Source organism: Rhinoraja longicauda, chromosome 30 (assembly GCF_053455715.1).
Source record: "Rhinoraja longicauda isolate Sanriku21f chromosome 30, sRhiLon1.1, whole genome shotgun sequence".
NCBI classification, from domain to species: Eukaryota; Metazoa; Chordata; class Chondrichthyes; order Rajiformes; family Arhynchobatidae; genus Rhinoraja; species Rhinoraja longicauda.
This window is the reverse complement of record NC_135982.1, coordinates 4,301,215-4,323,079: the sequence shown is the minus strand read 5'-3', so window position 1 is coordinate 4,323,079 and position 21,865 is coordinate 4,301,215. Positions and strand designations below refer to the sequence as shown.

Sequence of the window (21,865 nt, the reverse complement as noted above, 5' to 3'; positions counted from 1 at the left end):
CAATTTCTCATTTCTATCCATACTGATTCAACATCTCCTGATTCTATGTCACCCCTTGCAAGGGAATGAATATCATTCCTTACCATCAGAGCAACCCCACCCCCTCTGCCCACCTGTCTGTCTTTTCTATACGTTGTGTACCCCTGAATATTCAGTTCCCAGCCCTGGTCCTCTTGTAGCCATGTCTCAGTGATCCCTACAACATCATACTTGCCCATGACTAACTGAGCCTCAAGCTCATCCACTTTATTTTTTATACTACGCGCATTTAAGTACAACACTTTAACTTCTGTATTTACCTCCCCTCTCACATCGTTCACAATTGGCCCTGCCCTTAATTTCTTTTCCGCTCTAGAACTTCTGTTCCCATTCTTCCGAGAGTCTTTTGCAATATCTCCTGTATTCCCTTTTACCTCATCTTCATATTCACAATTTGTTAACCCCTCCCCCCCACTACTTAGTTTAAAGCCACAGGTGTCGCACTAGCAAACCTGCCTGCCAGAATGTTTGTTCCCCTGCTGTTAAGATGCAACCCGTCCCTTTTGTACAAGTCACCCCTAGCCCAGAAGAGATCCCAGTGGTCCAGAAATCTAAATCCCTGCTCTCTGCACCAGCCCCTCAGCCATAAATTCATACCCTCTATCTCTCTGTTCCTGGCCTCACCAGCACGAGGTACCGGTAGCAGTCCAGAGATAACTACCTTCGACGTCCTACTTCTCAGTGCTTTTCCCAACTCTCTAAACTCCCGCTGTAGCACCTCCTTCCTCTTCCGCCCGACGTCATTCGTGCCCACGTGCACAACGACTTCAGGTTGATCGCCTTCCCTCACTAGGATTTTCTGAAGCCGGTCTGTGATGTGTTGAACCCTGGCACCAGGGAGGCAACAGACCATCCTCAAGTCCCTCCTGCTGCCACAGAATCTTCTGTCCGTCCCTCGGACTATGGAGTCACCGACCACTACGGCTCTTCCAGACTTCGGTCTCCCCTGTCGAGTATCCTTGCCAACAGGTCCGCCACTCGGACTGGAAACGTCTTCTGCCCCGACAGTCCCCAAGAGGGTATACCTATTTGCAATAGGCACAGCCACTGGGGTCTCCTGTAGTCCACGTCTTGTAGTCCAGAGTCACCTATCTTCTGATTGTGGTTTGTTGGTCAGGATGTCTATGATCTGGTTGCAGAATGGAGTGCTGTCTCGAAGTTGTATGAGTTTGGAGATGAACTTGGATGAGATAATGGTGTTGAAAACAAAGATGAATCCCGAGGGAGATATTGTGATGTCTGAATTAATAGTCCAGGGCTTCTCTGATCAGTTTCGAATTCACGAATTTGAAAATCCAACTGATTTCAGTAATTGCTCATGTGTCAGTGTGAGCAAATGCATGTCAAATCCATAGATTCCTTAGAAAAATGTACTGACATTATTCTTTTTTTTCCCGGTACAGGAGGTGAAGAGTTGATAAAGGTAAGACTATCATCACATTTCTAGTGAAAGGGGATAATTAAGCCAAAATACAGTTTTAGCTTTCAGTTTCTTATTCTGCTGATGTTAATAATTCCTTCCTTCCTGTTGAAATAAAAAGGTTAAATTTGGCAAATACAAAGTTGTCTGGCATTGGGCTTTCATTCTTTCAGTTTATTATGGTCAGGATACAGCTTAAAATGTTACGCACAAGTTAACCTCCATAGATCCCCCAAATCATAGAAAGCCCTTTTTAATAATAAAATGGAACTGCAGATGCTGGTTTATACCAAAGATAGAGGCAGCATCTCAGGAGAACATGCGTTCGTGACAATTTGCGTCGGGACTCATCTTCAGACTGATTGTAGTGGAGGGGATGTAGGGGAAGAGGGAAGGGAGGGGGATGGAGGTGTTTGTCAAGTTATCATCATTCATACTGCTAATTTGTAAGCTATTCAAGTGAAATATGAGGCGCTAAATAATCAATTAGTTAATTTAATTGATTAAAATCGTTGAAAACGTTAGCGACGCAGAGGTGCTGGTTTCCGGTGGGCACGGTGACAGATGCATCACACATCTCTGTCCTCCATACAGATGGCCAGCTCCTCTTTTATGAGGTGCTGCTCCTCCAATTTGCATGTTGTCTGGCAATGAAGGAGGCCCAGGACAGAAAGGGACGGGTAGTTAAATTGATAGAAACTGGGAAGTCCAGTAAGCCTTGGCTGACTGAACACGCGTTTAGTGAAATAATCGCTGAGTCTACACTTTGTCTACTGAACATACAGGAGCCTGCATCAGGAACACTGGATGCAGAAAATGAGGTGAAAGGAGGTGCTGGTGAATCTCCGTCTCACCTGGAAGGAATGTTGGGGTCTATGGAGGAGCTGAAAGGACTATTTTAAGACATTTTAATCTCTTCCTACTCCATTCTGAGTCTCCTACCAGCTTTAAGATGACCATCATTGTCCCAGTACCCAAGAACAGCAAGATAGAGTGCCTTGATAATTACTATCCAGTGGCTCTGACATTCACCATCATGAAGTTCTTTGAGCCAGGTTTAGATGCATATTAACTCCAGTCTCCCAGACAACCTTGATCCACTGCAATTTGCTTATTGCCACAACAGGTCCACAGCAGATGCTATTCCCCTGGCCCTATTCTGGGAATAATGTGGAAGATGCAGGATCTTTTCATTCCAACAAGGGAGAAAGATGGCGGAAGTGGCGGAAGTGGCGGCGCCTAACGGCTGCGGCTCGCTACCAGTCTGTTCGTCTTTTTTTCCTTTTTTTGTTGTTGTGTGTCGGTGTTGGGATGGTTTTTGTTTTTTTTTGGTTGTGTATGTGTGGGGGGTGTGGGTGTGGGTGGGGGGGGTGGGGGAAACCTTTCTCTTTTAGGTCTCTTCCTCATGGCGCGGGGTGCGGCTCGGCCGCGGGGCCTAACATCGCCCGGTGCGGCTCGGTTGCGGGGCTTTTCAACGCTGGTGCGGCTCGGCCGCGGTACTTAGCTGCGCACGGCTCGGCCGCGAGACTTTACATCGCCCGGTGCCGGTCGGCCGCGAGACTTTACATCGCCCGGTGCGGCTCGGCCGTGAGACTTTACATCGCCCGGTGCGGCTCGGCCGCTGGACTTTTCATCGCTGGTGCGGCTCGGCCGCGGGACTTTTCATCGCTGGTGCGGCTCGGCCGCGGGACTTTTCATCGCTGGTGCGGCTTGGCCGCTGGACTTAACATCGCCCGGTGCGGCTTGGCCGCGGGGCCTTCCATCGCCCAGTGCGGCTCGGCCGCGGGACTTAGCTGCGCAAGGCTCGGTCGCGGGGCCTTCCATCGCCCGGTCGGCCGCGAGACATTTCAGCGCCCGGTGCGGCTCGGCCGCGGGGACTTCCATCCCCTTGCGGGGACTGTGCGGGTTGGTCGGGGACGAGCTGTCTGTCCATGGGCGTGGGGAAGAGAGTGGAAGTTTTGTTGCCTCCATCACAGTGAGGGGGTGTTTGGAGTCACTGTGATGGACGTTTGTGTTGGGGTCATGTGTCTTGTGTTCTTTTTGTTGTTTTTTTTTGTGTATGACTGCTATGTAGTTTCGTTCGGTACCTCGGTAAATAAAGCTCTGTTGAACTGTTGAACTGTTGAGATTCTAGGGGGCGAAAGAGATGACCGTGGCTGACAAGGGAAGTCAGGACAGTATAAAACTAAAAGAGAAGGCAGATAACATTGCAAAGATTAGTTGGAAGACAGAGGATGGGGAATCTTTTAAAGAACAACAGAAGGGAACTAAAAAGGCAATACAAGGAGAAAAGATGAAATACCAAGGTAAGCTGGCCAATAATATAAAAGAGGATGGCAAGAATTTCTTCAGTTATGTAAAGAATAATAAAGAGGCAGAAGTGATAATGGGGAATATAGAAATGGCAGAGAAGTTGAATAACTTTTGCCTCAGTCTTCACAGTGGAAGACACCAGTAATGTGCTTGAAATTCAAGAGAGTCAGGAGTTGGAAGTTAGTGGAGTGGCTATTACTGGGGAGAAGGTGCTTGGGAAACTGAAAGGGCTGAAGGTGGATAAGTCACCTGGACCAGATGGACTGCACCCTCGGTTTCTGAAAGAGGTGGTTTTAGAGATTGTGGAGGCATTGACTGATATTTCAAAAATCACTAGAGACAGAGTTTCCAGATGATTGGAAAATTGCCAATCTTACCCCGCTGTACAAGAAGGGACAAAGCAGAATAGTGGGAACTATAGGCCGGTTAGTCTGACTCCAGAAAACACCACTGATCTTTATTAATATTCACGAAACAGTACTGCTGCACAATGTAGAGTGAAATTAAAAATATTTTTAAACCCACAGTGGAACTATTTGTTACAAGAATTATATTTTTTCTAATTTTATTAATCTTTGTATTTATCGTTTAATTGCAGATTTTCTTCATTCTATTACTGATTTGTCAACTTTCACAAGTAACTGCGTGTGACACAGACAAATATGAACATGATGGTGTCTGCTGCCCATTGTGTTCAGCAGGTAAGTGATAGCCAATATTTTATATGTAGGAAGGAACTGCAAATTTGCAACATTTTGGCCGAATACTTTGGAATATAAATGTTCAGGTTTATTGTCGTAGATGAAACTAAATGATGTTGAAGATGCTCTCTGGCAGGTTCAGGTTTCCATGCCTCTTCCTACTACATATTTGCCATGACAATGCAGGCTTCTGAATGAAGATTGCTGCTGCCAGGTGTTTCATTAGTTCAAGTGCCTTGTACAAAGCTGGAACAAAGCAGCGTAAACATAGAAACATAGAAACATAGAAAAATAGGTGCAGGAGTAGGCCATTCGGCCCTTCGAGCCTGCACCGCCATTCAATATGATCGTGGCTGATCATCCAGCTCGGTAACCTGTACCTGCCTTCTCTCCATACCCCCTGATCCCTTTAGCAAAAAGGGCCACATCTAACTCCCTCTTAAATGTAGCCAATGAACTGGTCTCAACTGCCTTCTGTGGCAGAGAATTCCACAGACTCACCACTCTCTGTGTGAAGAAATGTTTTCTCATCTCGGTTTTCTCATGTTTTCTCATCTAAAAGACTTCCCCCTTATCCTTAAGCTGTGACCCCTGGTTCTGGACTCCCCCAACATCGGGAACAATCTTCCCGCATCTAGCCTCTCCAACCCCTTAAGAATTTTATATGTTTCTATAAGATCCCCCCTCAGTCTTCTAAATTCCAGCGAGTACAAGCCCAGTCTATCCAGTCTTTCCTCATATGCAAGTCCCGCCATCCCAGGGATTAATCTGGTGAACCTTCTCTGTACTCCCTCTAAGGCAAGAACGTCTTTCCTCAGGTTAGGAGACCAAAACTGCACACAATACTCCAGGTGCGGTCTCACCAAGGCCCTGTACAACTGCAGCAGAACCTCCCTGCTCCTAAACTCAAATCCTCTTGCTATGAATGCCAACATACCATTCGCTTTCTTCACTGCCTGCTGCACCTGCACGCTTGCTTTCAATGACTGGTGCACCATGACACCCAGGTCACGTTGCATCTCCCCTTCTCCCAATCGGTCACCATTCAGGTAATACTCTGCTTTCCTGTTCTTGCCGCCAAAGTGGATAACCTCACATTTATCCACATTATATTGCATCTGCCATGCATTTGCCCACTCGCCTAATCTATCCAAGTCACTCTGCAGCCTCCTAGCATCCTCCTCGCAGCTAACACTGCCACCCAGCTTCGTGTCATCCGCAAACTTAGAGATGTTGCATTCAATTCCCTCGTCCAAATCATTAATATACACTGTAAATAACTGGGGTCCCAGCACTGAGCCTTGCGGTACCCCACTAGTCACTGCCTGCCATTCCGAAAAGGACCCGTTTATTCCTACTCTTTGCTTCCTGTCTGCCAACTAATTTTCTATCCACCTCAACACTGAACCCTCAATACCGTGTGCTTTAAGTTTGTACACCAATCTCCTATGTGGGACCTTGTCGAAGGCCTTCTGAAAGTCCAGATATAACACATCGACTGGTTCTCCCTTATCCACTCTACTAGTTACATCCTCGAAAAATTCTATAAGATTCGTCAGACATGATTTGCCTTTGGTAAATCCATGCTGACTTTGTCCGATGATTTCACCACTTTCCAAATGTGATGCTATCACATCTTTAATAACTGACTCTAGCATTTTCCCCACTACCGATGTTAGGCTAACTGGTCTATAATTCCCCGTTTTCTCACTCCCTCCCTTTTTAAAAAGTGGGGTTACATTAGCTACCCTCCAGTCCCCAGGAACTACTCCAGAATCTAAAGAGTTTTGAAAAATGATCACTAATGCATCCACTATTTCTGAGGCTACTTCCTTAAGCACTCTGGGATGCAGCCTATCTGGCCCTGGGGATTTATCTGCCTTTAATCCATTTAATTTACCTAACACCACTTCCCGACTAACCTGGATTTCCCTCAGTTCCTCCATCTCATTAGACCCCCGGTCCCCTGCTATTTCCGGCAGATTGTTTATGTCTTCCTTAGTGAAGACAGAACCAAAGTATTTGTTCAATTGGTCTGCCATCTCCTTGTTCCGAATGATCAATTCACCTGTTTCCGACTGCAAGGGACCTACATTTGTCTTAACTAATCTTTTTCTCTTGACATATCTATAAAAGCTTTTGCAGTCAGTTTTTATGATCCTTGCCAGTTTTCCCTCATACTCTATTTTCCCTTTCCTAATTAAGCCCTTTGTCCTCCTCTGCTGGACTCTTAATTTCTCCCAGTCCTCTGGTATGCTACTTTTTCTGGCTAATCTGTATGCTTCATCTTTTGTTTTAATACTATCCTTGATTTCCCTTGTTAGCCACGGATGCACTACCTTTCCTGGTTTGTTCTTTTGCCAAACTGGGATGAACACTTGTTGTAGTTCATCCATGCGACCTTTAAATGCCTTCCATTGCATGTCCACCGTCAACCCTTTCAGCATCAATCGCCAGTCTATCTTGGACAATTCACGCCTCATACCCTCAAAGTTACCTTTCTTTATGTTCAGACCACTTGTTTCTGAATCGACTTTGTCACTCTCCATCCTAATGAAGAACTCTACCATATTATGATCACTCTTGCCCAAGGGGCCTCGCACAACAAGACTGCTAACTAACCCTTCCTCATTGCTCAATACCCAGTCTAGAATGGCCTGTTCTCTCGTTGGTTCCTCGACATGTTGGTTTAGAAAACCATCTCTCAAACATTCCAAGAAATCCTCTTCCTCAGCACCCCTGCCAGTTTGGTTCACCCAATCTATATGTAGATTGAAGTCACCCATTATAACTGCTGCACCTTTAGTGCACGCATTTCTAATTTCCTGTTTGATGCCATCCCCAACCTCACTACTGCTGTTAGGTGGCCTGTACACAACTCCCACTAGCGTTTTCTGCCCCTTAGTGTTTCGTAGCTCTACCCATATCGATTCCACTTCCTCCAAGCTAATGTCCTTCCTTTCCACTGCTTTAACCTCCTCTCTAACCAGCAACGCTACCCCACCTCCTTTTCCTTTCTATCTATCCCGCCTGAATATAGAATATCCCTGGATGTTGAGCTCCCAGCCTTGGTCACCCTGGAGCCATGTCTCCGTAATCCCAACTATATCATAATCATTAATAACTATCTCCACATTTAATTCATCCACCTTATTACGTATACTCCTTGCATTGAGACACAAAGCCTTCAGGCTTGTTTTTACAACTCTCTTACCCCTTATACAATTATGTTGAAAAGTGGCCCTTTTTGATTTTTGCCCTGGATTTGTCTGCCGACCACTTTTACTTTTCACCTTGCTACCTGTTGCTTCTACCCTCATTTTACACCCCTCTGTCTCTCTGCTCATGCTCCCATCCCCCTGCCACATTAGTTTAAATCCTCCCCGACAGCACTAGCAAACACTCCCCCTGGGACATTGGTTCCATTCCAGCTCAGGTGCAGACCGTCCTGTTTGTACTGGTCCCACCTCTCCCAGAACTGGTTCCAATGTCCTAAAAATTTGAATCCCTCCCCCTTGCACCATTTTTCAAGCCACGTATTCATCTGAAATATCCTCCTATTCCTACTCTGACTAGCACGTGGCACTGGTAGTAGTCCAGAGATTATTACCTTTGAGGTCCTACTTTTTAGTTTATCTCCTAGCTCTCTAAATTCACCTTGTAGGACCTCATCCCGTTTTTTACCTAAATCGTTGGTGCCAACGTGCACCACGACAACTGGCTGCTCACCCTCCCCCTCCAGAATGTCCTGCAGCCGCTCAGAGATATCCCTGACCCTTGCACCAGGGAGGCAACATACCATCCTGGAGTCTCATTTGCGGCCGCAGAAACGCCTATCTATTCCCCTTACAATTGAATCCCCTATCACTATAGCCCTTCCACTCTTTTTCCTCCCCTCTTTTGCCGCAGAGCCACCCATGGTGCCATGAACTTGGCTGCTGCTGCCTTCCCCTGATGAGGCATCTCCCCCAGCAGTATCCAAAATGGCATATCTGTTTAGGAGGGAGATGACCGCAGGGGACTCCTGCACTACCTGCCTACTGCTACGCTGGCTAGTGGCCACCCGTTTCCTTTCTGTCCGCTTATCTTTTACCTGTGGTGTGACCAACTCCCTATACGTGCTATCCACGACCTTCTCAGCATCGTGGATGTTCCAGAATGAGTCCAGAGTAAAGAATCCTCACTGAGGCCCCCGGGTGATTAAATTGGTTAATCCTGAAAATGGGCAATGCCATCACTATTAGCTCGGGCCCCGAAAAGCTAACCATCACCTTTAGCACACCAGTGTAACGTTTGCCTCTGGAAGTGAGTGTTTAAAGATTAACAGCACAAATCTGGCACAAGGCTGATGGTGCCCAAGGGAGCAGTGATGGGTGTTTCTTCTGTGGCAAGCACTAACTGCAGCCACCGCATCAAACCTCTGGATCTGTCACTGCAAGATCCTCCGAATCAACTGGTAGGATAAACAATCCAACATCAGCATCCTTTACCAGGCCAGCATAGTTGGCTTTTTCTGTTACGATATGATAGAACTTAATTTATCCTAGGAGGGAAATTGATAAAAACACAAATACATGAAGCATGAAATTAAAATGATGAGTGGAAAGGATTGGGGGATGTGCAAAAATTGGGGGGGGGGGGAGGAAAGTCAGTCACAGTCTACCCCATGACCGTAGGGGGAGGATTTGTAAAGTTTGATCTCCTGTGGCGTTCTGTGCTGCATCTTGGTGGAACCAGTCTGTTGCTGAAGGTGCTCCTCAGGTTAACCAGTATGTCATGGAGGGGGTGAGCTGTATTGTCCAGGATGCTCTGCAGTGGGAGCATTATCTCCAAGACCACCTCATGAATTCAACTCCGCCCCAGGAAGGAGCCAGCCTTCCTGATGAGTTTGAAGAAGTCTGAAGAAGGATCTCGACCTGAAACGTCACCCATTCCTTCTCTCCAGAGATGCTGCCTGTCCTGCTGAGTTACTCCAGCATTTTGTGTCTACCTTCAAATTAAACCAGCATCTGCAGTTCTTTCCTGCACATTCCTGATGAGTTTGTTGATCCTATTGGTGTCCGCGGCCTTCGCCCTGCTGCCCCAGCACACAGCAACAAAGAAGATGGCACTGGCCACCACCGATTGGTAGAACATCTGCAGCATCTTACTGCAGATGTTGAAGGAGAGGAGCCTTCTCATAAAGTACGGCTGGATCTGTCCCTTCTTGTACAGGGCCTCAGTGTTCCTGGACCAGTCCAGTTTACTGTCCATGAGCACTCCAGGGTATTTGTACTTCTTGGTAAACTGCACATCCACACCAGTGATGGAGACAGGGGACAGGGGTGTTCCTCTCCTCCTACACTCCACCACCAACTCCTTAGTCTTGTCGGAGTTGAGCTGCAGGTGGTTCAGCCCACACCACTCAACAAAGACGTTGACTACACCTCTGTATTCAGCTTCCCTCCCCTCACTGATGCAGCCCACAATTGCAGAGTCATCTGAAAACGTCTGCAGGTGGCGGGAAACGGAGATATATCAGACGTCCTAAGTATAGCTGGTGAACAGGAAGGGAGAGAGGACCAACCCCTGTGTTGCTCACCACCATGTCCGAGACACAGTTCTGTAGCCTGACATATTGTGGTCGTCCAGTCAGGTAGTTGGTGATGCAGGACACCAATGAAGCATCCACGCGCATCTTTGTCAGTTTGCTCCCGAGCAGTGCAGGTCGGATGGTGTTAAAAGCACTGGAGAAGTAAAAACCATGACTCTCACAATGCTTCCCGGCTTATCCAGGTGAGCGTAGGAACGATGGAGCAGGTGGATGAGGCGTCCTCACCCCCATCTTTGTTTGATAAGCGAACTGCAGGGGCTCCAGGTAGGGTTTAACCAGGGGTCACAGGTGAGTGGGGACCAGCCTCTCCAGGGACTTCATGATGTGTGAAGTCAGCGCCACTGGTCTGTAGTCATTGGAGGAGCTGGGGCACGTCCTCTTTGGTACAGGAACCAGGCAGGATGTCTTCCACATCTGAGTAGGGCGTTGGCAGCCAGTGATGATCCACATGGTGTCGTTGAGGGTGGCGTCTAGCTTGCTGGTATGAGCGCTGCGGCACCATGCTGGGGCGGAGTACTCAGCGGCGCTGTACACGAGTGCAAGAGCACTGGTTCGGAGAGTAGATGTCCTGGCGCCCCATGACGATCCGGCCAAGCAACGCAGGAGGTTGTTCCGTGCCGAGACTTCAGCACGGAGAGCTTCAAGGTGTTGCTTGTAGGTCAGCTGCCGATCTAGTTTCACCCCGAGGTATGTAGGAAATGGGTTGTTGGGTAGGGGTGACCCATTGAGGGTGATGGTTAGCTGGCGTTGAGCTTCCTTGTTGTTCAGGTGAAAGGCCGTTGTGGTTTTTGCCACACTCAGTTTTAGTCTCCAGGTCTTAAGGTAGCCCGCGACAAGTTCCATATCCGCCGAGAACACATCCTCAACATTTGACCAACTCCTGTCCGAGTGCAGTAGGGCCAAGTCATCTGCGTATCCATACTGGCACGAGGTCGTGCGTGGCAGATCGCTGATATAGAGGTTGAAGAGCATGGGGGCCAGTACCGAGCCTTGGGGGACTCCGTTTCTTAGGCGTCGCAGTCGGCTAGATTATCCGTCACCGGTCTTGAGTACAAAACTGCGGTTGGCAAGGATGTTGGCAAGGAACCGCACTAAATGACGGTCAGGGATGGTGTGGAGGAGCTTCAAGATCAGGCTCTGGTGCCACACTGTATCATAGGCGGCAGTGAGGTCCACCAGCGTGATGCCTGCCTTGTTACCCTTTTCGAAACTGTCTTTGATGTCATTGGTCAGCTTGACTATTTGATGGGTGTTGCAGCGTCCACGCCGAAACCCGGCTTGTTCATATGACAAGAGTATGACAGCACTGGGCCTGTACTCACTAGAGTTTAGAAGGTTGAGGGGGGACTTCATTGAAACCTACAGAATAATGAAAGGCATAGATGGAGTGGATGTGGAAAGGATGTTTCCACTGGTGGGAGAGTCTAGGACCAGAGGTCATAGCCTTAGAATTAAAGGGCACTCTTTTCGAAAGGTGAGGAACTTCTTTAGTCAGTGGGTAGTTAATCTGTGGAACTCTTTGCCAAGTTGTGGAGGCCATGCCAGTGAATATTTTTAAGGCAGAGACAGACAAATTCTTGATTAAAGTGTTGGGTTATAAGGATAAGGCAGGAAAATGGGATTAGGAGGCAGAGATCAGCCATGATTGAATGGTGGAGGAGACTCGATGGGCCGAATGGTCTAATTCTACTGTAACTTGTGAACTTTACACAAAACTGCATTGTTCCTGGTTTCCTTACAGCAGGACATGCACGGTAATTCCTCGTCTGCGTTCTCCAATGTACGTTTTTTTTAATTGCAGGGAATGTAGTCGCTAAACACTGCACTGTTCAGACTGACACCGAATGTAATCCATGTCCATCTGGAGAATATATTGGACATCCAAATGGGTTCGAAAAATGTTTAAAGTGCAAGACCTGTAAAGGAGGTAAATATATTATAATGTGACTGAAAAGATGCTGTTCAGCTCAAAGCATCAAGGTTCATGGTTTCTTAAATTCTCTTACTGATCTTGTGACCCGAAACGTCACCCATTCCTTCTCTCCTGAGATGCTGCCTGACCTGCTGAGTTACTCCAGCATTTTGTGAATAAATACCTCCAATATTACTTGGTGATTATTGCTGCCTCTTTGTCCGACAAATCGATTCATGATTTTGCAACTGCGTTAATAATGAAATCATGAGCTCAACTTGAAACCTAATGTGGGATTTTCTGCCATCAAAATCTTAATTTAGGATAAAATTATTATGTGCGTAAACATCAGCAAAAATCTCTTGGGCTAGAAGTTGCCTCCTTTTATTCTATGGTTTTAAAACTGCATTTTAAGTTTCACTCTTTGTGAAAGTGGCATCAAGGTTAAGAACTCCATAGGTCACAGGTCAACATTTTTGGTTTTAATGTGGAAAGCCAAATTGAAAGGTTCATTGATTTTAGTATTGTATAACCTATTGACATGTTTCAATTGTCAATATCTAGCCCAACCGACTTGATGTCTGAAACCTTTTCTTAAAAAGACGTATCATCTCGTACAGTCGGTGCTCATCCAGCTGCACGTGAACATCGTGCCTGATTGGTCGAATGCAGAAAGGATGAGATAGAAAAGTGCTCCTCAGGATCCGGACAGGATGTTCTTTGAGCATGGGAGCTACTCAACCCCTTCAGGATCACAGATATACCCTGCCAGGAGGTTGATAGGGGAGGTCATATTTAATCATCATGTGTCAAGACAGGAATATTGACATTTTTACTTGCTGTAGCTTTACAGGAAAATTAAATGTAACAAAATAATGAAATAAAATATTCAGTAATTTAAATTCAGTAAACTGGGCTATGATAATGCAAGCCAAAGTGGGTGTGCAATCTTAGTCGCCCATAATTGGTAGGATTATGCTGGGTGTTTCTATAGTCTGATGGTTGATATGAAGAATGGTTGATTGAACATGGCTCATTTCTCATTGTGCTCTGTATTTAGGTTTTCTAGTTGAAAGCCAGGCCATTTAGATTGAATCATAAAAATCCTCAACAAATTACCATCTGAAATCAACAATTACCTAATACTAAAAATTTAAGTAAAAATGTAATCATGCAGAAAATCACAAAAATATCTGTAAAGAAAGCTGGAAATTAGAAAAATAAAAGCAAACTAGACAGAACAAATGAGGATGTATCAGTGAATTAGCAAGAGCAAGACAGCAATGTTCTCAGCATAATCCCCTGTCTGTGTTAGGGCTACTTTCTGATTAATTTTGACAAAATGATTAACCAATAATTAATCACTTTGCCCTGATTAAAATGATTAATTTTCTAAAATCGATTTTCAAATTTAAACCCCATTCTTTCATGGCAAATTCAGCTTTATTTCACAAATGTAAATCTACTTTAGACTGTCATTAGATAAGAACGTAAAAAACAAGATTTCAGTCTCACTACTCAATGCCGTGTACAATTTAGTGACAAAGAGGCCCATAACACGAAACATCTTTCAGATTCAACTGAGCTGGGAGGAATTGTCAGGTGTGCTCTGTGCACTTTTTCAAGTGTGCTTGGGCGTTTTGACGTTCTTTCCAGGACAGCCGTTTCTCACTTCAATATCTTAAATATCTTGTGGTTTTGAATATGACCACATTAGCTTCGGTACTTGACATTCATTCTGGAGAGAATGGCATCGAGCGCTTCTGATTTACTTTGCTTCGCAGTGGGCTCCGCTCAATCATTGTCATCTTCTACACCATCTTCATCAAATAATTCATCATCTTTGTTTGAGAAGAGCCACATGTAAACATGTCTTGCCGTTTTGGCAAGATCCTTTGTGCACCCCTCCCAACCCTTCCGAATTTGGCGGTAAGTTTCCACTTTCTTATTTCATTTCCGCCATTCCGATTTCGCCTCACGTTTTTCCACAAAACAATCGTTAATTGCAATTTGTCAATTCGGCCACTATAGGTTCCTAAGGTTCCCCGCGCCCTGGAAGTCCCCCCGAAAATGTGGCACCTAGGCTGGGCAAGGCAGCCAATCTCGACCTCATTGGGCTTCCATGGCCGATTGGTGGGTTGAATTTGCAACCTGCGGCCGGGGCTCTGAAACTCCAGCCCATCTGGAGCCAGCACATCTGTCCCCATAGTCGACTTCCTTAGTCAGCTGGATAAACCAGCAAACCTCTGGAACCAAGAGTGCCAGAAAATCTGTGGTGGAAATGAAATGAGCAAATATTAAATTTAAGTGCAAGATCACATAACTATATTAATTAATTAAGACAGGGTTAAAATATAAAGCACAGCAGAAAAAACAATTACCACCTTTTTGGGTTGATTATCAATTAATGTGCAAATTTACTTCAAGTACTTCCGTATGCTTAATAAGTCACATATATCAACTCTTTCTTCATAACTTAGTCATACATTGTATGACCATTGTTGTTTTATTCAATACCAGAATTGGGACGTGTAAGGAAAAAGCAAAATAGAAAAAACAAAACAAAACAATTTTTTCTTTGTGTGTAAAAAGTATCTGTTCAATAACCTTTTTATAAATAGCAGAATATACTCATGATAGGCCTGACATTGTACATGTAGTCCAAGAACTACACTGTTGGAAATAGTTGTTTTTCACACAAGAATGTAGCACAACGCATATGCGCATTTGGCGTGCATGCCTTTTTTTGCTGAAAAGTTGCATCGTCTGCCATATTATGGATTTTAATGTAAAATTCTGAATTTTGGACATCAAAATTACGAATTTATAAAATCAAATGTTGGGAGGTCTGTTTGTGGGTGGGAATGCAATCTGGGAGTTCCAGGCAGGGTCTTAATCCATTGGATCATCCAAGTACCTGAGGAGTCCTGCAATGCCTGGGTTTCCTCTCGGCCCAATCCTGATGCAAACAGATTCATGCAGTTATCTGCCGTTATCACCAGTTTGTTGCTCCAAGTGGTTTTGCATGAAATCAAATATTTTGTCAGCTTTGACTAAGTTGCAATTGCATCGTCCCATGGCGACAACACTCATTGCAATCATATCCAAACTTTCAGCTAATTCGGATGCCACCTGCAACTCAATTTCAGACTGGAAAAGATGGCTGGATGAAAGATCACTAGGCAGTGTTGGTATGACATCGCTCAGTTCCAAAAGCCGCCATAGTTTAGCCAGCCTTGAATTCCAATGTGTTTTGCAGTCAATCCCATCTCTATTCCGTTTTCACGTTTGACTAGATTTTACAGTAAACCATTTCTCAAGGGTGATTTGCGGAAAGACGTAGTAATTTTTCGAATCAATTCAGCAATGTTGTCTAAAAGTTGAAGCTCAGCATCCACGGATTGATCATCAACCCACTCACCAATGGAGTCATCGTCTTCATCCTCACCATCGGACTCCTCAATCTTCTCTCCATAGATCTGGTCCTCTTCATACTCATCTTCATCACCATCAGCAGACAGGATATGCAGCAGCTTGTACAACACATCAACCACGCTGTGAATTCCTTACAAATGACATAATGGCTGGAAAATGCCTGATTTTTGACCAAGCTCCTTCATGGCAGTGGTCATCCCAATGACATGTTTCTTCAAATTAATGTCAAAAGTTTCAAGTTTATCATGATCAGTTTTAGTCCTATTTCGGCAAGCATTGAACCATAGATTTATATTATCCTGAGGCCAAAGAGCTTGCCGTGTGGTGTGAATTGAGACACGTGTAGCATTGGTTTCTCTGAGGTTCACTCGTCCAAAGTGCGTGAAAAGCAGTCTCTTCAATTCCTGTGTTATTCTTGGATTTTTGTTCCAAACAGGTTCGGGGCTTCAAATTGAGCAAGAATGTACTTCAACTCTCAATACGATATGCAAACCCAAAAAAGGGCATTACTGCATTAGAACAAACTGTGCGATGGCTAAAATACATTCAACATGTCCAGCAGGCCATGGAGTTAAAGAGAAAGGTAGGAATTGAGCAGCATAACGGAATCAGAGATTGGAAGTTTGCACTAAGGCATTTTGCCAAGGGGTTGTGCTTAAATCCCATAAGATCTTTTATAGACTTGCTGCATTTAATTCTGGGCAGAACAAGGACATTGAAATGTCTAGCTGGTTGGCTGCCTGGAGACCCATGTAGCATCTGCAAGGCTGACGTTTATTTTAAGGAGTTATTTGCATAAATTTAGATTGGGCTTTGGATTTGTTTTCTAATAGGCTGCCCATTTTTGTCCATCATTGAGCAGTCTTGACTTCTGTCACTATTGTCCATTTCATTGCTTCTCTCTGCACTCCTGAGAACACAAGGTCTTAGACTCCCCAACCTCTTGATCAGCACTGGTTCTTTGTAAAATAATTAAATATCAATATGCTCATTTTTCGATTCACGTAGCTTTCTCCTTCTCACACTGTTATTCTGAAGCCTGTGCAAACTCCCCTGCACACACAGTCCCCATCTTATCCTCCATCATTACAGCATGCACTTGTTCCTTGCCTGTAGTCCCCAGTAGCTGGAAGTGTCCTTTGTAGTGGTGTGACCTAAGCAGCATAGGCAAGCTAAAAGTAATACAAAAACAGGTTCAGGTAACTTTTCATTTAAAACAACACAAATTATTCAGTAAAGTCAATTATTTCCCATGTTTTCAACGTGTTATGTGACAACTTCATAATTGATGAAATGGTAGTGCAAAACCGCAAGTTTATTTTGTTTAATGTTAAACTTGATTTGAAGCAATGAAAAGTAATTATTTTTAACTGTAACGCATGTAAAAGTGACAAGAGCTTTCTCAGACCAGTAATGCAGTCTCCACTCTAGTTACCTGTCATTAATGCTTATTCTTTTATTTTTCAGGAACACAGTTAAATGATACTGTGTGTGACATGTGTCCTGCAGGAACGTTTTCAAGAACTAAATCATCAACTGAAGCTTGTATGAATTGGACAGTGTGAGTACTTTTAGAATCCATTGTAATCCATGTTCTGGAAACTCTTGTTGATATTTTGCAATTCACACAGTCCCGTTTCCATATTATTCCTATCATTCACAATGTGCCTTTCAGAAACAAATATAATTTACTCCAATGTAAAGGTAAGAAGTTGAAATCCTCTCCGTTGAAAATGCTGTTTTGTGTTTTCCCTGGAATTTGCACTTTCTTTGTAGTAAAAGAAACAATCCTCCTGACCCACATTACGGCAGAACATCTGCAAAGTATCTCCCTCCTCTTGCCTTGGTCTCGGTGATAGTAAATTGTCTCAATGTCTGGATCTTCCCCTTCAAGCATACCTGGTAACTTTTGCATTTGGGGAGCAACCCCCAGTTATTACAATCATAATGATTCTCACATTTAATTCAGAGAGTTCCCGGATTCTCGGAGTGCTTAGAAGTACATTTCTTCATGCTCAACAAAACCCACCGTACCACAGAAAGGTTGCAGGGTCATAATTACCCTCATAATTAATTTAGCTAAATGTTATAAACTTTACACTATTAGATAATGCTGGATAATTCTGCCATGGTCAATCACGCTTAACACAGATAACAATATCAGCAGTCCTGCACACTTACTGTCAATTAAGGTGATGTATTTTCTGTTGTGGGCATTTCTAATTAAGTTTGAAAATAAAAATTTAAATCCAATGTTACCTGCATAATTTAATTTAACTCTTATAATGGTTTAAGTATAACTTTGTAACTTGAATTATAACCAAGACTAACAAAAGTATCTCGAAGCAATAAACAAATATATTTCTACAAACAAGTAAAATGATGTGAAGACAGCAATGCAAGGTTCAACATGGTAGAATAAAGGCAAAGCCACGAGGATTTGAACACACTTAGTCTTTAAAAATATATAATGGAAAGTTATTAAGATAAAACATTTTCCTTGAATTACTCAAAAATATTAATCCATTTGTTAAGACAAGTAAAGATATTATACTCAAGATAGAATCTGCAAAAGAACCAAATTAATCTCCCAGTTCCTCTGCTAGGCAATTAGATTGATTTTTTTGTTGTCGTTGGAAACTAAAGAATGGAAGCAACTGAGAGCAGTCTCACATAGGTGTACGAAAGAGTAGAGAAGGATGGTGTGATGAAATCAGCATGGAAGTTGACATGGATAAGAAGGAAAATGAGGAGAATGAGGGAAATGTGTTCCTAGCAAGACACTTCGTGTGTTTCCCAACCAGCTTGGATGTACAAGGAGATCCACAATCTACTGAAGACCAGACCAGATCTGGGTGTTCAAGACAGGTGATCTAGGTCATACAAGAGGTCCATGTGACTCCGGAAGGCCACTGGGAATGTGACGTGACTCTTCTGGGCTAAACTTGTGGCTCCGATGGACACTCAACAAATATAGCGTGGCTTGCACTCCATCGTTTCAATCAGCGTGAGATAGAGTAGCACAAGTGACAGCCACGTGTCACTCCCAGGTGAGCTCAAGGTTTCCTCTGCTCACTTTGAAAGAGAGAACAATGATGTACCATCGTGGGTCCTACAGTCCCACATGACCCTGTGCAAACGTCAAAAAATACTTTACGATTGTGAACCTCTGAAAGCAAACAGTCCTGTTGGTATACCTGTATTCTCAAAACCTGGCTTAGATTTCATGGAAATCTTCAACCTCTCAACAACAGCCTGAGGTCCCCACCCTCAGTAAAGGACATCTCTAATACCAGTGCCTAACAAGAGCAGGAGCTGGGTGTAGCACAAAGCATTTCACCTGAGATGGAAGGATGTGATCCGTGAGAATCAGGGCTGACATCCCAGTGCATTGCCAGGGACGGGTGTTAAACCAAGGTCTTGTCTGCTTACGCAGGTGAAATGGAAAGATTCTGCAGAACTGTTTTGAAGATGAGTGGTTGACCTATTCCTGATGTCTTCATAATGCCAAAAGTGCTAAACCTCAGAATGCTGGGGTTGCAATAAAATTTCAATCATAGATTATTTGTAACTGATTCATTATATTTGAACAAAGCAGCCTTTGGGAATGCTTGTATTCATTTATTTTTCTTTCTGTAAATTCCCCAGATGTGACGAGCTCAATCTACAACTGTTTGAACCTGGGAGCAGTGATGCTGATGTAAAGTGTGCAGAAGCAAATAACAATTTAAGAATTATCATTCCAGTTATCGCCATTGCGGTTATCATTTTAATTTTAATTGGGGCAATTGTTTTCTGGAGGTATCCTGAACTCAGACCACGTATGTTATCCATTTTCTGAATTAAATGTTTTTTTAGCCAGTTTGGAAATGATCATAATTTTTTTAATATTAGTATTTACAATCACCAAACTATTGTGCGACTATGAATTTAACCAATCTTTTTGCTCTCTGTATTAAAAAATGTAAAATTGCCAGTTTTACTAATTGTCATTATTTCCAATTGAGGAAATTGCTTGAAGCTGAGAGGAGTAATTCTCCACCTCGATGTTGTCTTTGACCTAGAACTGGGGTTTTCTTTATACATCCACACCACTATGGATCCGCCCTGTTTTCACTTCTTGCACATGGCTCTGTCTTGCATCAGCTCCTCCTTTACTCCTCAGCCATGCCTTTGCTACTTTTTCACCTCTATTCTGCTGCTCTGCTTGCTGATATACATTCACTCCTGCTACAAGCACACTTCAACTTTAAAATCTAAATACCTGTTATCATGGTCCAGTCTCATCCCTTCAGCCTTGTGCAGACCTGCAGGGCCTCTGGGTCTGCAAAGCCCCTCTCCTGATCTTCCCTGAATTCACTCTCCACCACTCCTCTAAATTCTGGAAATTCCTTCCTGAACATTTTCTTTAGGCTACCTCTGTGATCCAACTGAATCCAATTGCTGGGATTCCCCAGGATTTCTTTGTGGACCTGACAGATTGTTGATTAGTACAGGTGTCCAGGGTTATGGGGCGAATGGGATTGAGAGGGGAAGATAGATCAGCCATGATTGAATGGCAGAGTAGACTTAATGGGCTGAATGGCCGTATTTTACTACTAGTAGGAACTTGGGAGAACTACTTGTTCCTTTGCCTAATTGTGGTTCTGAAGAATTCTGCTTTTCATAACCCTTCTCATTGTGCCCACTCATGCCTGTTGGTCCCTGCTGCTGCTGTGGTGCTGCTGTCGGACCTCCGACAATACACACCCTGAGCTGTTGTATATCCCACTCCTAACATTATCACACCGATTATAGATTAAAATAAACTCCATCTTGCTACGGTGGGATCTTCTGTCATCCTGAACAGCCAAAGAGAACAGTTGTGGCAGAAAACTGGCAGAATAGTTTGTAAATCACCGATTAATTTCATGTCAAAACATGACAGACTAAAGATATAGTTAACCAATTTCACGGTATTTATACTGAAAACCTTCCATTTATGTTTTTCCGATAGGTTTCAAAATAAGACGAAAGAATGGGGTAAGCACATAATATCTCACCATTATTTAAAGGTCGTGTGTATTAAAGTTGAAAGCAATACAAACAGATTGCTGCTGTTTAATTCAAATAATTTAGTATTGTGTTTTCTGTGCATGTTCTACTTACCCTGAAATGATGCATCATTACACTGGATCCAAAGCACAGGGCTCGTACAGTCTTTGAAAGTCCTGGAATTTGAAACTCTGTTTTTCAAGGCCTTCAAACTCCTTAGGTTTATCATAGGTCCTTCAAAGTCCTTGAAAATTCACTTTTCGTTTTAATAAATTACTAAATTTATGATCCGCGGATTTAGAAATTTGGAAGTTCAAGCTGCAGCGGCGGCGGCAGTAGCAGCTGAGGAGCCGGGTTCACGCCTTGCCTCGTCGCCGGAGGATCTGAAAGAGCTCCGGGTCTGTCGCCGTGAAGGAACCCCAGGTCGTGGCCTTGCCCCGGGCCTCTGCCGTGAAGGAGCGCCAGACCGGTTTCCGTGAGGAAGCTCCGGGCCACTGCCTTGAAGGAACCCTAGGCCGCGGCCGTAAAGACGCTTCAGATCACTGTCGGTTGAGATGGTGGCACCACGGGCATATCTGTCCAAAGTGTTCTCCTGTTTCCCCTTCCTGCTGGTACTTAGCGATCTTCAGTGTGAAGGTAGTGAGGAGGAGGAAGTGACAGGCAGAGTGCCACTGGGTCCTACTGCCCACTCCCTACTACAGGGAACCAGAGCAAGGTTTCCACTGGGTCTCCCCCTTCCCCCTCTAGCCAGGTGACCCTAACTACTCCCCACATTGGTCCTCATGCCCCCCTCTGCTCTGTTAACCCACCACCCCCTCACCATTCATCCCCTCCCCCTCCGCCTGCCCCCCTGCCTTCATCCGGCCCCAACCCCCACACTTGCCGGGTGTTCACCATCCCCCCTGACCTCCCCCTTTCAGACACCGATCGGTTTGTCCTCAGCAGAGGCCTCACCTTTGTTCCCCTCCGCCCCCACATCAACGAGTTCCGGGTCCGCCATGATGTGGATCTCTTCTTCAGTCGCCTCTGCCTCCGAGCCTTTTTCCATGGGAAGGAGTCCCCACCCCCCCAGTGATGACCCCTTCTCCCGTCTCCAATGGACCCCCTCCTCTTGGACCCCCCCGTTTGGCCAACTACCCTCACTAGAACTTTTCATCTCCAACTGCCGGCGTCACATTAACCGCCTCAAATTCTCCACTCCCCTGACTCACTCTAACCTCTCCCCTCTTGAACGTGCAGCCCTCCACTCACTCTGCAACAACCCTGACTTAGTCATCAAACCCGCTGACAAGGGAGGTGCAGTGGTAGTCTGGCGTGCTGACCTCTACCGGACCGAGGCCAGATGACAACTCTCAGACACCTCCTCCTACTTATCCTCGGACCATGACCCCACCGACGAGCACCAGACCTTTATCATC

At 44.7% G+C, this 21,865-nt stretch overlaps 2 protein-coding genes across 2 annotated transcripts in view; both read left to right on the top strand.

The window, feature by feature from the left end:
* The window catches only part of LOC144607893 (uncharacterized), a 52,922-nt gene that overhangs the window by 24,415 nt on the left and 6,642 nt on the right, over window positions 1-21,865 (top strand). The window lies entirely within an intron of this gene.
* LOC144608135 (tumor necrosis factor receptor superfamily member 5-like) lies at window positions 1,215-20,926 on the top strand. The gene is made up of 9 exons (XM_078425526.1): window positions 1,215-1,347; window positions 1,443-1,462; window positions 4,371-4,473; window positions 11,868-11,993; window positions 15,850-15,996; window positions 16,881-16,974; window positions 19,062-19,234; window positions 20,601-20,667; window positions 20,749-20,926. Exons 1-9 carry the CDS (start codon window positions 1,215-1,217, stop codon window positions 20,924-20,926), a joined length of 1,041 nt encoding a protein of 346 aa, XP_078281652.1.

Coding starts and splice junctions, on each gene's coding strand:
- LOC144608135 (XM_078425526.1), top strand. CDS start 1,215: ATGAACTTGGATGAGATAATGGTGTTGAAAACAAAGATGAATCCCGAG. Junction 15,997..16,880: donor CCATGGAGTTAAAGAGAAAG/GTAGGAATTGAG, acceptor TTTATTTTTCAG/GAACACAGTTAAATGATACT. Junction 16,975..19,061: donor GCTTGTATGAATTGGACAGT/GTGAGTACTTTT, acceptor TAAATTCCCCAG/ATGTGACGAGCTCAATCTAC.